This window comes from Ylistrum balloti, unplaced genomic scaffold (assembly GCF_031769215.1).
Source record: "Ylistrum balloti isolate Yb309-2 unplaced genomic scaffold, AGI_CSIRO_Ybal_v1 Utg370000, whole genome shotgun sequence".
NCBI lineage: Eukaryota > Metazoa > Mollusca > Bivalvia > Pectinida > Pectinidae > Ylistrum > Ylistrum balloti.
Genome location: NW_026782078.1, coordinates 722,928 through 735,689, shown reverse-complemented (window position 1 = coordinate 735,689; position 12,762 = coordinate 722,928). Strand labels below are relative to the sequence as shown.

At 34.4% G+C, this 12,762-nt stretch overlaps 1 protein-coding gene across 1 annotated transcript; it reads left to right on the top strand.

The window, feature by feature from the left end:
• The first annotated feature begins 9,595 nt into the window (after window positions 1–9,595).
• Window positions 9,596–12,113, top strand: LOC132548076 (uncharacterized). Its single transcript, XM_060211899.1, has 3 exons — window positions 9,596–9,689; window positions 10,081–10,177; window positions 10,571–12,113. Exons 1-3 carry the CDS (start codon window positions 9,596–9,598, stop codon window positions 12,111–12,113), a joined length of 1,734 nt encoding a protein of 577 aa, XP_060067882.1.
• The last annotated feature ends 649 nt before the right edge of the window (window positions 12,114–12,762 follow it).

The window sequence follows — 12,762 nt, the reverse complement described above, 5'->3', positions numbered from 1 at the left end:
TCTCGAAGCGAAATACAAAGTTTTACCGCGAACATATGAATGATATTTTCACTTCAGAGTTTTGATATTTCAAACTTCAGGGACAAAATTCGGGTACAGATAGCCATACGAAATAGCAGAAATTTCGCTTATCTTTGAAGTATTGATCCTGGTCACTCTGAAATTAATCACATCTTAATAAAATATTGACAATTAGTTAAACGGCGTAATGATGTGTCTTATATATGAAACTACGCCATACTTATCAGATGTATAGACAGGGGGACAAATTCTTTGAATTCAATGAAAGGCAAGAAGAATGAAATAAGCAGGCTGTGTAAAATATCCAAAGTTCCATTCGATAAAATATGACTGTAATTCATCAAGGACCAAGAAATGTCCTCTGTTTATTGTCTTGGTTGAAACAGAGTGATATTTTGATTTTTTCACTCATTGTTGACCAATTAGATCACAGTATTTGCAGGGATAAGACAGACAGGCAGACAGACAGACTAACCGACAGGCAGACAGACAGGCAGCTAGACATACAGGCAGACAGACTAACCGACAGGCAGACAGACAAACAGGCAGGCACGAAATTTCGTATGTCAAAACATTTCCTAAAACATGTATATGCAAACATGATTCTGCATTTAATATTACATAGTTGTATTTTAAAAATGTATAACTCATTACACAAAATGTTCACTTGTCTTTCAGTCTTTTATAATATATTTTTTACACATATGTGTATACATTTAAATAAACATACATTTATAGGTTAATTATAGCAAACTTTCCATCTCACACACCACTCCTTTGATATTTCTAGGCGTTTTTTATCATCTCTCCAAATCAGTCAATTATACATGTTAACGATCACCAATTTAACATAATACACTGGTCTTCAATACTTAATTCAGAAAATTTCACATATGGTAATACTTCTATTGAATTTTCGACACTATCATTTCATCACGACCTAGATAGAAATCTGGACATTTTACAATAAAATACAATATAATATAGTTACCTATTTTCTCACATATCTTGCGCTTTACAGTTTCATTTTCACAGGAAATGGAATGTTTAAGTAATTCTATTAAATCCCAAACATGAAAATTTGTTTGATGTATAATTGCAATATAGGATTTATTAGTGGATCACTCTTGATATAGCCATATATCTTAAGCTCATTCTGTGTATTTAGTTTGTCTTTCCACCTTCTGTTATATAATTCATATAAAACTTTATTGGAGAAACGTTTCCAGCACATTGTCGTAGGTATGGATATATTAAAGGCATAGTCATTAATGAATGAATGTAACACAACAAGGCGTGAACTCTTGCTTCATATTTGATAACATAGTTTATTAACAGCATCAAAGTTCTATATACAAACGCATCGTGATCGTATAATGTCTTCTGTTACAATGGCCTAGTACTCTCTGTAAGTTAATCAAGTACAACTTCCTAATGTCTGACATTACTGGCCTCTTGGCGTCGTCTGTCCCGAGGCACCATCATAGGCACTCAGGGTTTCTCATCACTGCCCAACTCTTAGCTGGTACTGATAACTCCCCAGCTCCCAACTCGTACCTTACTCGACTCTCCTCTTACTCTTCTCCACTCCCCCTCTGTACTATAAAACCCTGTCTTTTATCCTCTCTGTAAACTAGATGTATCCAATCACTAACTGCCCCGTGTGTCGGGTACCTGATTATCTTGTGTTAGTATTACCTAACCCTATCGAGATGTTTACTTGAGATCCTCATTACCAGCAATCTTTCCTGTAGCGTGCTGCGCATGCGCCAGCCTGAGCCGATTTTTCACCTGTACTGTTACTATAGATTATATATAGAGAAAATCTTTAAACATGAATAAAGCATTTTTTCGTTCAAATGACAGTATTTTTCCCGTATACATTTGGATGATAATTTTATAAGCTTTAATATGATCTTTGAAAATTAAAAATAAGTTGTGAGGAATCGGTGCCTTTTTTGAGTTAAAATTCAGAAGTTTATTTACTATGAATAAAGAAGGATTTCCACTAGAAATTCGCTATATCACCGAATTCAAAGTTAGATAACAAATATTTCCCAAACTTTGTGAATATTTTTCCCGTATAGGTTAGTTTCTAAATTTATCCAGGATTCCGACACTATATTTTTTTTAAAAAATAAGTGTTTAGGAATCGGTGCCTTTTTTAAGATATATGTACATAGGTGTAGATTCAGAAGCCTCATTTTACGCTGGTGTGACGTCATGGGACCAGGGTTATCGGGTCTCTGTACACTGTGTTGACTTAAATATCTGTACATACTCAAGTGTAAATATAGTATGGTATAATTCTAATCTGCTCGGTAATTCTCTCTTCCAGCTTGTACCTCCCCTATCAATAGTCTACTGGCTTGAGTCTATTGAATTATCCATTGCCCATGACTTTGTTGCATGAATCTACGTTAAATGTTACCATCATGTTATATATATATCTGGCAAAAACCCTGTTAGAGTAAATGATGAACTGCCATACATAAATTGGCATTGTCTAGTCATAAAAAGAGTTTTCCATAGGAGCTTGGTACTAACTTAACAGAATTTGTTCCAAAACAACATTTTTCGTCTCTCAACATATCACTTATCAATTGCTCCTAGACACTGAACAGCTCCTGCTGAGGAGTCGCTGCTGAGGAGGAGGTTTTAGGGAGACCAATAAAACGTCTACATGCCTATCTTTGTGTACGTAAACTATCAACCATATATATATCACTATATATTGTCACTATCTCAGCATGGCACGTAATTATACACATGTAATGGAAGTTATATTAAAGGATGAACTATTGACAATTTACAAATTGTGTTTAGTTCACTTCCTCATCGGTATTGTTTTAAATATGTTTCGACCCATTTGACTTCCCTTCTTTGCCCTCCAGATTGTTGTATTTATAGAGTTGTCAGGAAAGTCTCAGAAGGACAAAACAGGTGTAAATACAATATCATTCATCATTAGATACATAATACTCAAGTAACTTTATCTTCACCACTGGTATCGTTATTGTTAAACCTGTTTTCATTTGAGAATGTGTTGGATAGACCGATATTTACAAGGCGGGTGTCGTCGATGAATGTGGTGCTTATTCTTCCGGAACATCTAATTTTATTCTCTTTACTCATGTACGTTTTCACAGGTTCCCGTGTGAAACTCTTCTGTGTTATATATTTTGCCCTGTTTTAATCGGTTTTAGGGTTTTAATTGGGGTATGGGAAGTATATTATCGAACCTTGAGTCTATTGAATTATCCATTGTTTGATATGAAGACCAACATCACACGTATATTTCTCTAATTCGGTTCCCTGTTTGACGTTGCTTGGGTTTAACAATTTACAAATATAATTTAAAATTTTATATTATAGAAAAGTACTTCTAGATGATTAGGCTTCAATGCATGGTAACTAAAGTTCGTAACTTTATAATCAGCGTCGTGATTTCCTCGTCTTTAGGTAATTATGTTCCAAACGAAAACTTAAATCGATAGATTATGAAATGTGATAATTCCTGAACGTAAATGCTTATGTTGTTGTCTGTATCGTCCATTTTATTAATACTTCCATCATGAAAGATAAATTTTGTGAATCTTAATGTATGATTACCATATAATCAATGGTGGGTGGGAACGGTTTACGATATCATTAAATACATCATTTTGAAACACCCATTAAACATCTAATTATCTTACTTCGTCCCGCGTCAGCGGTAGTTATGATAGATCAAAATTTTTCCTGCTTTTTATTTTTTTGGGTTTTTTTTCCGTTTCCATCAGAGTGTTTAAATTAAAACTTCCCTTTGACTGTCATATAACAACAACAAATGAGTTCCACCAGTGCGTTTGTAGAATGTTACATGTTGGTACTGTGTCAGTATAAGCCTGGCAGTCGAGCGGTAACATTGAGGTAAGGTGACCTCTCTAGTCTGTTGTACCCGAAAATAACCCTGTAAACCGTACCCGTAAAATGATAACATGTTAAATGTTCGTACGAGTCATGTATCTCTTTTAAAGGTGTTTGCTCGGAGTACCGAGGATTAATCACTGTAGGAACAATTACCACGGAAGGCTTGGTATTGTAGATCTACTACATACAGGCAGGTTGTTCCCAGGAATCGATAATCCAAACCTAAACAAGCAAGACAGAAAGGCTGCCGTGGTATTCACGGATCTATATATAACAAGAGGAGATCTGACGTGAGGATATGTCCGGTGTACACACCCCTGCCTCTCCCCCTCGGTGTGTCACAGGTGTGACACAGGTATGATTGCATATAAACAACTATTAACGATGGAGGACGGTCAACATAGATATGTGATCAACAATAGGTATGTATTCATTGATTGTTACGTACACATTCGACACACCTGGCGGAGATTCCACGTGTGTTACACCGTTTATCTGTGTACAATGTATATGTTCTTTAATATAGAAATGAGGTAATGAATTATTAACACACGCGTATGGAGTCTTTGCATGGGGCAATAGGGCAAAAATGTGTGTACAGCTGTATCTATTACAGTGATATACTTTATACATATCATGTGCGGCCATGTAGAACCATCTCAGGTTATTTACCAGGTTTATCAATGTATTAAGATACGGATCAACGTCACAAGAACACAATATACATCACACTTAGTGGTATTTAATTTTATATCGTTAACTAACGCCACACGCCTGCTGTATGTGAGTGCAAATGTTGTTCGTGATTCGCGACCATTACCTTTGCTGTGAATATTTAATTGCAGATATGGACTGTGATGAGAAAGCAACGTAGAATATATACCAAAGCTTCAGTAAAATTTGACATAATAACTACTCTGTATACAATTAACCATAATTAAGTGGAGATCCAACGATATGCTATCAGTCTTAATGACGAAAGGAATTCCACTATATAAGGTATGTGCAGGATACCAATGTTTTTGTTCCACACAGTAAGGTTAATGTAATCATATACTTGTTACAGGTGATATATCTACATTGCATATTAGTTTTCACTAGACATACAAACTTAAATGTGATTTACATATACTTTATATTCAGCGCTGTCAGTTTTAATATAGCATTCTGTTGAATTGATGTGCAGTTTTTATCATTGAAATTGTTATCCTACCGTGAATACCTCCATTTACATTGTTTACGATAAAATAATTTAAGAAATATTTTTGTTACAATATTTGCAACACGTGACAACTTTAAAGTAAATTATGTACAGTTTGTAAATATGTAGAGTTTAAACCTTGCATGTTAATTCACGACCTTTAAGAAACAATTGTCCATGTGTTCCATTTTTCATTATGAAAATTAGAAACAATATCTGCAGTTTTAATGTTGTACATGTAAATATACCCTTTATAACATCTTAGTATTTACAGCGCAACAAAGTCTATACTTTTGTACAATATACTCATGCATGTATATTGTTTGTATATCTATGCTGTTTGTTATTTGTACAGCACTGTATATGTATAGAAGCGATATTATATACACACTGGTACAACGTACGTTGCATCATATTATTCTTTGTATATAATTTGAACAATGTAAAATGATTATGATACTATTGGGCTGAGTTAGTGATTTCGGTAAATATACTTTTGGACATTACACATTGTGATGTATTTTATGTGTACAGTATAAGTGAAGTAGCTACTATTTTACACTTAACTTAATTTGTACATTGTAATGTATTTGTGCAGTATAAGTGAAGTAGCTACTATTTTACACTGAACATGATTTGTACATTGTATTGTATTTGTGCATGATGAGTGAAGTAGCTACTATTTTACACTGAACATGATTTGTACATTGTATTGTATTTGTGCAGTATGAGTGAAGTAGCTACTATTTTACACTGAACATGATTTGTACATTGCAATGTATTTGTGCAGTATGAGTGAAGTAGCTACTATTTTACACTGAACATGATTTGTACATTGCAATGTATTTGTGCATGATGAGTGAAGTAGCTACTATTTTACACTGAACATGATTTGTACATTGTATTGTATTTGTGCAGTATGAGTGAAGTAGCTACTATTTTACACTGAACATGATTTGTACATTGTATTGTATTTGTGCATGATGAGTGAAGTAGCTACTATTTTACACTGAACATGATTTGTACATTGTATTGTATTTGTGCATGATGAGTGAGATAAATGCTATTCCACACTGTAATTACTTTTACATTATCAACAATTGGTGCAATATGATTGAGGTAAAAACTTTTGTACAATGTACATATTTTTGTAAACATCCAATACAGTACACATTTAAATGTTATAAACCTCCCGTACAATACATATCTAAATGTTTCTATAAACATCCCACACCGTGGATATTTTATGTTTCTTTAAACGTGCCACGCAGTACACATTTAACTACTCCTGTTAAAATCCAACTGAGTACATATCGAAAGGTTGTTTCAAACGTCCCGCACCATATATATTATAATGCTTCTCTATACATCCAACACGGTACGTATCTAAATGTTTCTATAAATATCCCACACAGCACATATTTTAATGTTCCTGTAAAAATCCCATACAGTACATATCTTAATGTTTCTGCTGACATCCAACACAATACATATTTATATGTTTCTGTAAACGTACAACATAGCACATATCATAATGTTTCTGCTAACATCCAACACAATACATAATTATATGTTTCTGTAAACGTACAACATAGCACATATCATAATGTTTCTGCTAACATCCAGCACAGTACATATTTATATGTTTCTGTAAACGTACAACATAGCACATATCATAATGTTTCTGCTAACATCCAGCACAGTACATATTTAAACGTTAATGTAAATATTCCACACAGTACTTATTTATATGTTTCTGTAAATATTCCACACAGTACTTATTTATATGTTTCTGTAAATATCCAACATACTACATATCAAATGTTACTGTAAACGTAAAACACAATAAATCTTTTAATGTTTATGTAAACTTTCAACACGATACATATCTTAATGTTTCTGTAAATATCCCACACAGCACATATTTAAATGTTTCCGTAAACATCCCACACAGTACATATTTAAATGTTTCCGTAAACATCCCACACAGTAGATATTTAAATGTTTCCGTAAACATCCCACACAGTACATATTTAAATGTTTCCGTAAACATCCCACACAGTACATATTTAAATGTTTCCGTAAACATCCCACACAGCACATATTTAAATGTTTCCGTAAACATCCCACACAGTAGATATTTAAATGTTTCCCTAAACATCCCACACAGCACATATTTAAATGTTTCCGTAAACATCCCACACAGTAGATATTTAAATGTTTCCGTAAACATCCCACACAGTAGATATTTAAATGTTTCCGTAAACATCCCACACAGTAGATATTTAAATTTTTCCGTAAACATCCCACACAGCACATATTTAAATGTTTCCGTAAACATCCCACACAGCACATATTTAAATGTTTCCGTAAACATCCCACACAGTACATATTTAAATGTTCCCGTAAACATCCCACACAGTAGATATTTAAATGTTTCCGTAAACATCCCACACAGTAGATATTTAAATGTTTCCGTAAACATCCCACACAGTAGATATTTAAATGTTTTCGTAAACATCCCACACAGTACATATTTAAATGTTTCCGTAAACATCCCACACAGTAGATATTTAAATGTTTCCGTAAACATCCCACACAATAGATATTTAAATGCTACTGTATACGTACAACACAGTACATATTTTAATGTTTCCGTAAACATCCCACACAGTAGATATTTAAATGTTTCCGTAAACATCCCACACAGTAGATATTTAAATGTTTCCGTAAACATCCCACACAGTTGATATTTAAATGTATCCGTAAACATCCCACACAGTAGATATTTAAATGCTACTGTATACGTACAACACAGTACATATTTTAATGTTTCCGTAAACATCCCACACAGCACATATTTAAATGTTTCCGTAAACATCCCACACAGTACATATTTAAATGTTTCCCTAAACATCCCACACAGTACATATTTAAATGTTTCCGTAAACATCCCACACAGTAGATATTTAAATGTTTCCGTAAACATCCCACACAGTAGATATTTAAATGTTTCATATTTAAATGTTTCCGTATCCCACACAGTAGATATTTAAATGTTTCCGTAAACATCCCACACAATAGATATTTAAATGCTACTGTATACGTACAACACAGTACATATTTTAATGTTTCCGTAAACATCCCACACAGTAGATATTTAAATGTTTCCGTAAACATCCCACACAGTAGATATTTAAATGTTTCCGTAAACATCCCACACAGTTGATATTTAAATGTATCCGTAAACATCCCACACAGTAGATATTTAAATGCTACTGTATACGTACAACACAGTACATATTTTAATGTTTCTGTAAACATTCCTTCACAATATATGTTTAAATAACCGATGAATAAAGATACGGACAAAGGGACACCTAAATATACAAACTTACTACAGAAATACATTTCATGATTTATTGATATTGTGACTGATGTTCTCAGATAAGGTTTGTTTTGTCTAATCACCACACAAAGGTTCAAAGATAGATAGAACACACCACACAGAAATCACATGTATTAGCTAGCATGTCAAGGGAAATTTACAACGGCCTCTTTCCTTCCCAATTTAATGTGGTGTCTGATGCGAAATCAATCAGTAATTTCATGTTTGTAGGTAAACAGAATACCTTTAATTATTCAACCTGGCATGGGTAGTAACAACAGCGGTGTATTTGTCGTCTTTGGAGAAAAGCACAATGGCACTGTTACAGTCAGTCTGGCTAAAAAATCATTAAAGTATTGAAGTCACAATAGATTAAAAAATATTAATGAACAACTGGCCCCTGTTTGCTTTGAGCGCCATTAAATCCGTAGCTTCAATCATCTGCCCCAACATACCTTTACCTTTGAACTACTACATATAACTATCATATATCTGCATGGCAAAACCATCAAATATATGTTTTTATGCTGTTTTTTTTATCCAACTGTTCATAGCAACAAATCTTTGTCTTCAGCATAGGCTGATCTAAGAAGTTGGGCTAGTGAATCTCACCATATAAATTTTGATAAGTTCTTTTGACCAGTTTTAATTTCTAAGGTTTAAACTTTCTATATATAGGATGAGAAAGGCAAGAATGTGTTTTTCTTAGCTCTGGAACCTTTCACACATACGTTCATTCTCTTCTTACTCGGTCTATTTGAATCATATTTACATTCCGATGGTGACTTATTGATAAATATCTGACAGCTTATTTCCAGAATCAGGCAAGGATTCTCAAACACCTTTTTCAGTGAATGCATGTATGGTAAGACATATATAGAGAGCTCTTAAATGATCGATACATTCATTCTTTGATCTAGGAAAAGACATTCTTTATCAAAGTTTGTGTATCGCTATAAGATAAAAATTTCATAACCTTACAGAAGCCTGTTTTTTCTAGACATACAACATGTAATATAGGGCACACATGTGGTCTTTTCTTACAGACATGGATAGTGTAAGGTACTATACAGATGAATAATACAAGCTCGGAAACGTCCACTACGCCAGGAGTAGCGCCAAATGACGTCACTTCAGCAGGACTCGCAAACAATGGCGGTAACAGTGGTAAGGATTTTATCTGTTGAATTTTTTTCTAATATTAAAGTAATTATAATGAAAAAATGGGAAAAAATCATATGAAACATATCAATATATATAATTCAGCATCTCTGCTATCATAAAAAAGTTTGTTAATCAGAATTCACGGCGAATTATATCTGACTACGATGAGTATGAAAACGTTTCTGTGACCCTGATAAGGGTAAAGCATTTATGTCACTAAAATTAATAGTGGAGTTCATCAGTGGCCAAGTTGCATAGATGTTTCGCAAATAAAGTGTATAAAATACACAACGTATGTATTGTTTTAGTAATAATCTGGTTTGGACACAGATAAACACAAATATGCTGTATCCCTCCGATATTTTTCTTAAATGTGTATTTTTCTGTATTCTAGGAAGCAGTGGTAACAGCGAGCTCGTCGTCGGCCTATCAATTGGTGGGGTGCTTCTAGCAGCAATTCTGGTATTCTTTGTAGCATATTGCGTCTTCAGGTAAGTTTCCGTCGGTGTTTTTCCTAACTTATCCTTAATATTTTAACGTTTAATTTATCTTATAGGTTAATATTTTCCAACAGGTAAGCTGTGTGCATGCGATGGAAGCTGTTTCATCTTCAATGTTCGTGTGTTTAATGTCAGATACAGCATGTATTGGCTATAATCGATCGACATGTTCGCTGAATTAACAATCAGAAAAGTAAAGACTTCCCTTGGGTTGCATGAAATAATTATACTTTCAACAACGAATTGCAATCAACACTGTGAAGTTAAATAAGGAAACGGTGATCGATTTTAGACAGTTAGAAGGTCAGCAGTATAATCGTTTTAAGAACAAAAGAAATTTCTTATATGGTTACCTCATAGTTACGTACATCTTTGATATTTCAGTCGCCGAAAGAACATTGAAGCGGACAACATCAATGTGCAGAGAATTTCCATGAATAGTGAGAATTTTTCGCATGTGACCAACTTAAAAAAACTAGAACCCCTAGAAAATAGAAATGGAAAAGCAATTCCAAAACGTACAAAACCAACATTGGACGAGAAACGCGAGGCCGGAAAGACTGATGATCTCTCTGATGTTGACCTCTCTCTATTTTCGGGAGAAGGTCAGCTAAACCCAGCCTTTGTCGACGATGAGGAAGTACACCATTCTCACCAGGACGATCGGAAGACATCTGATACCGAGAAAGACGATAACGTGGTGATATTCAAGCTCGAGGGAGTTGTTAAATTCGATATGTCACAAATGGTAGGATTCGATAAGAACCTAGCACTGTCCCTCGAAAGTCAGACTAGTGCTGACTTGCAAAAGATCGTCACCACAAATGGTGACGTAAACAAATATACGGCTTTAGATAAAGATGATTCGGTGAGAAATGGGATTTCTGAGGAAAAGATCGTCACAACGAATGTGGATGATATAAATAACACGCAAAACAAAAGTTCTAGAGACACGAAAAAAGAAGATGTCGATTATAAAACTAACCCATCAAAGGATTCAAAAGATTCAAGTGTTCCTACAAGAACTGTGAATTACGAAACTGTTGAGAGTGTTGATAGAGAATATTTGTCAAAAATGCCACAACATCGTAGTGACACTGTAGACGATGTCCGCCCAGGCACAAGTAAGGGTAATATGTCAACTATCATTTCCTTCGATGAAGATAGTATTCAGGTTATAAGCGAGGACCCACCATCTAGCTCAAAGGATAAACAGGCAGGCAAGCGAAAAGACTCACCTACTAGCTCAAAAGTTTTGACTATTCCAACGCAAATGTCTGAAGTGGTATCAACAGCAAATGAATCCGATAAAACAAACAGATCTCAAGTAAAAGATAGCAGCCATAGTTTCGTTAAGGAAACTTCTCAAGACAGGAGTGTTTCTGTTATAGAAAAGTCTATTGACCTAGAGGATGAGGAATACAAACGAAGGCATAGTGTCCGCGGCAAAGAGGTCACAACCATATTCATCGGTGAAAATACCAAGACAGGCGATAAAAGACGAGGACGTCATGATAAGATAGTGTTCAAATCAAATCCAAAATCTGATAATTCCTCAGGAAAAGGTGATCATAGGAAACGCCATTTAGAAAACGACCCTCCTTTGAAAGCGAAGGATATGAACGTACCTGTTAAAATTGATCCTAGAGAAACAGGGAGAGTGAAAAAGTTCCGACACGATTCTTCGGATAAACCTGTAGAACACAGTAGTCGGTCAGTCCCGATTACAAAATCAAAGAACAATGATATAGGTAAAGGAAAAACCGTGCCCACGAAGCCTCCACTCTCGCGAGAGGCGAGTACTTACGAGATTCCGTGGGATTTGACAGATGTGGGTGCTCTGCTGATGCAAATAAACGATATTGCTGAATCAAAAGAAGTGCGTGTCGATACTGTGTCTGGAGGAGTCGTTTTTAATTCACATTGATTGTTGGTTTTACTTCATGATGTTACGAGAGTGAGATATGGAAGGAAAGAGGGAGACCCACGTTATACACATCATTTCTGTTAACTCGTGTCAGATTTTAGTGTTAATCGAGTATTTCAACTCCAATTGTTTTCACGATCAATGTAATATGTATAAATGTGATTACGATTAATGTTATTGTGTTGTTTAAATATCTGTGAATTGAATATTGATAAGTAAATACATGATACATAAACTCCATACCTCTGACAACACCACACTATTAAAGTTCAAAACTGAATTATTTGTAATAGTATTGCTGATTATCTAATATGACACTGATTTAAAAAAAAATCCTTTTTTCACTTTTCTAAATCGCTTTCGTTTTCTAATCAACTTTAACAAAGGGAGTGATCCCCCTTTACGTAATCAAAACGGCTGCGAATCATTGCCAATGTTTTTGTCACAATGAAATGTTTCCATTGTTGAAATGTTCTCTTTGGTCTCTGTGGACTAACGTTATGCTAATTTTTGCTTTCATTTAATGACTCAATGATATTGTTTGCAACAACGACAATGATTACAAATCATACCACGTGGTCAACCTACCATGAGGAAATAACACAAAAAGTTATAGACGTCGAACAAAACTGTAATTCAAACTCAAAAT

What these genes read in the sequence shown, in the direction of transcription:
- LOC132548076 (XM_060211899.1), top strand. Translation starts at nt 9,596, where the DNA reads ATGAATAATACAAGCTCGGAAACGTCCACTACGCCAGGAGTAGCGCCA. An exon ending in AAACAATGGCGGTAACAGTG is followed by an intron (nt 9,690 to 10,080) that starts GTAAGGATTTTA and finishes TCTGTATTCTAG; the next exon opens with GAAGCAGTGGTAACAGCGAG. An exon ending in GTAGCATATTGCGTCTTCAG is followed by an intron (nt 10,178 to 10,570) that starts GTAAGTTTCCGT and finishes TTGATATTTCAG; the next exon opens with TCGCCGAAAGAACATTGAAG.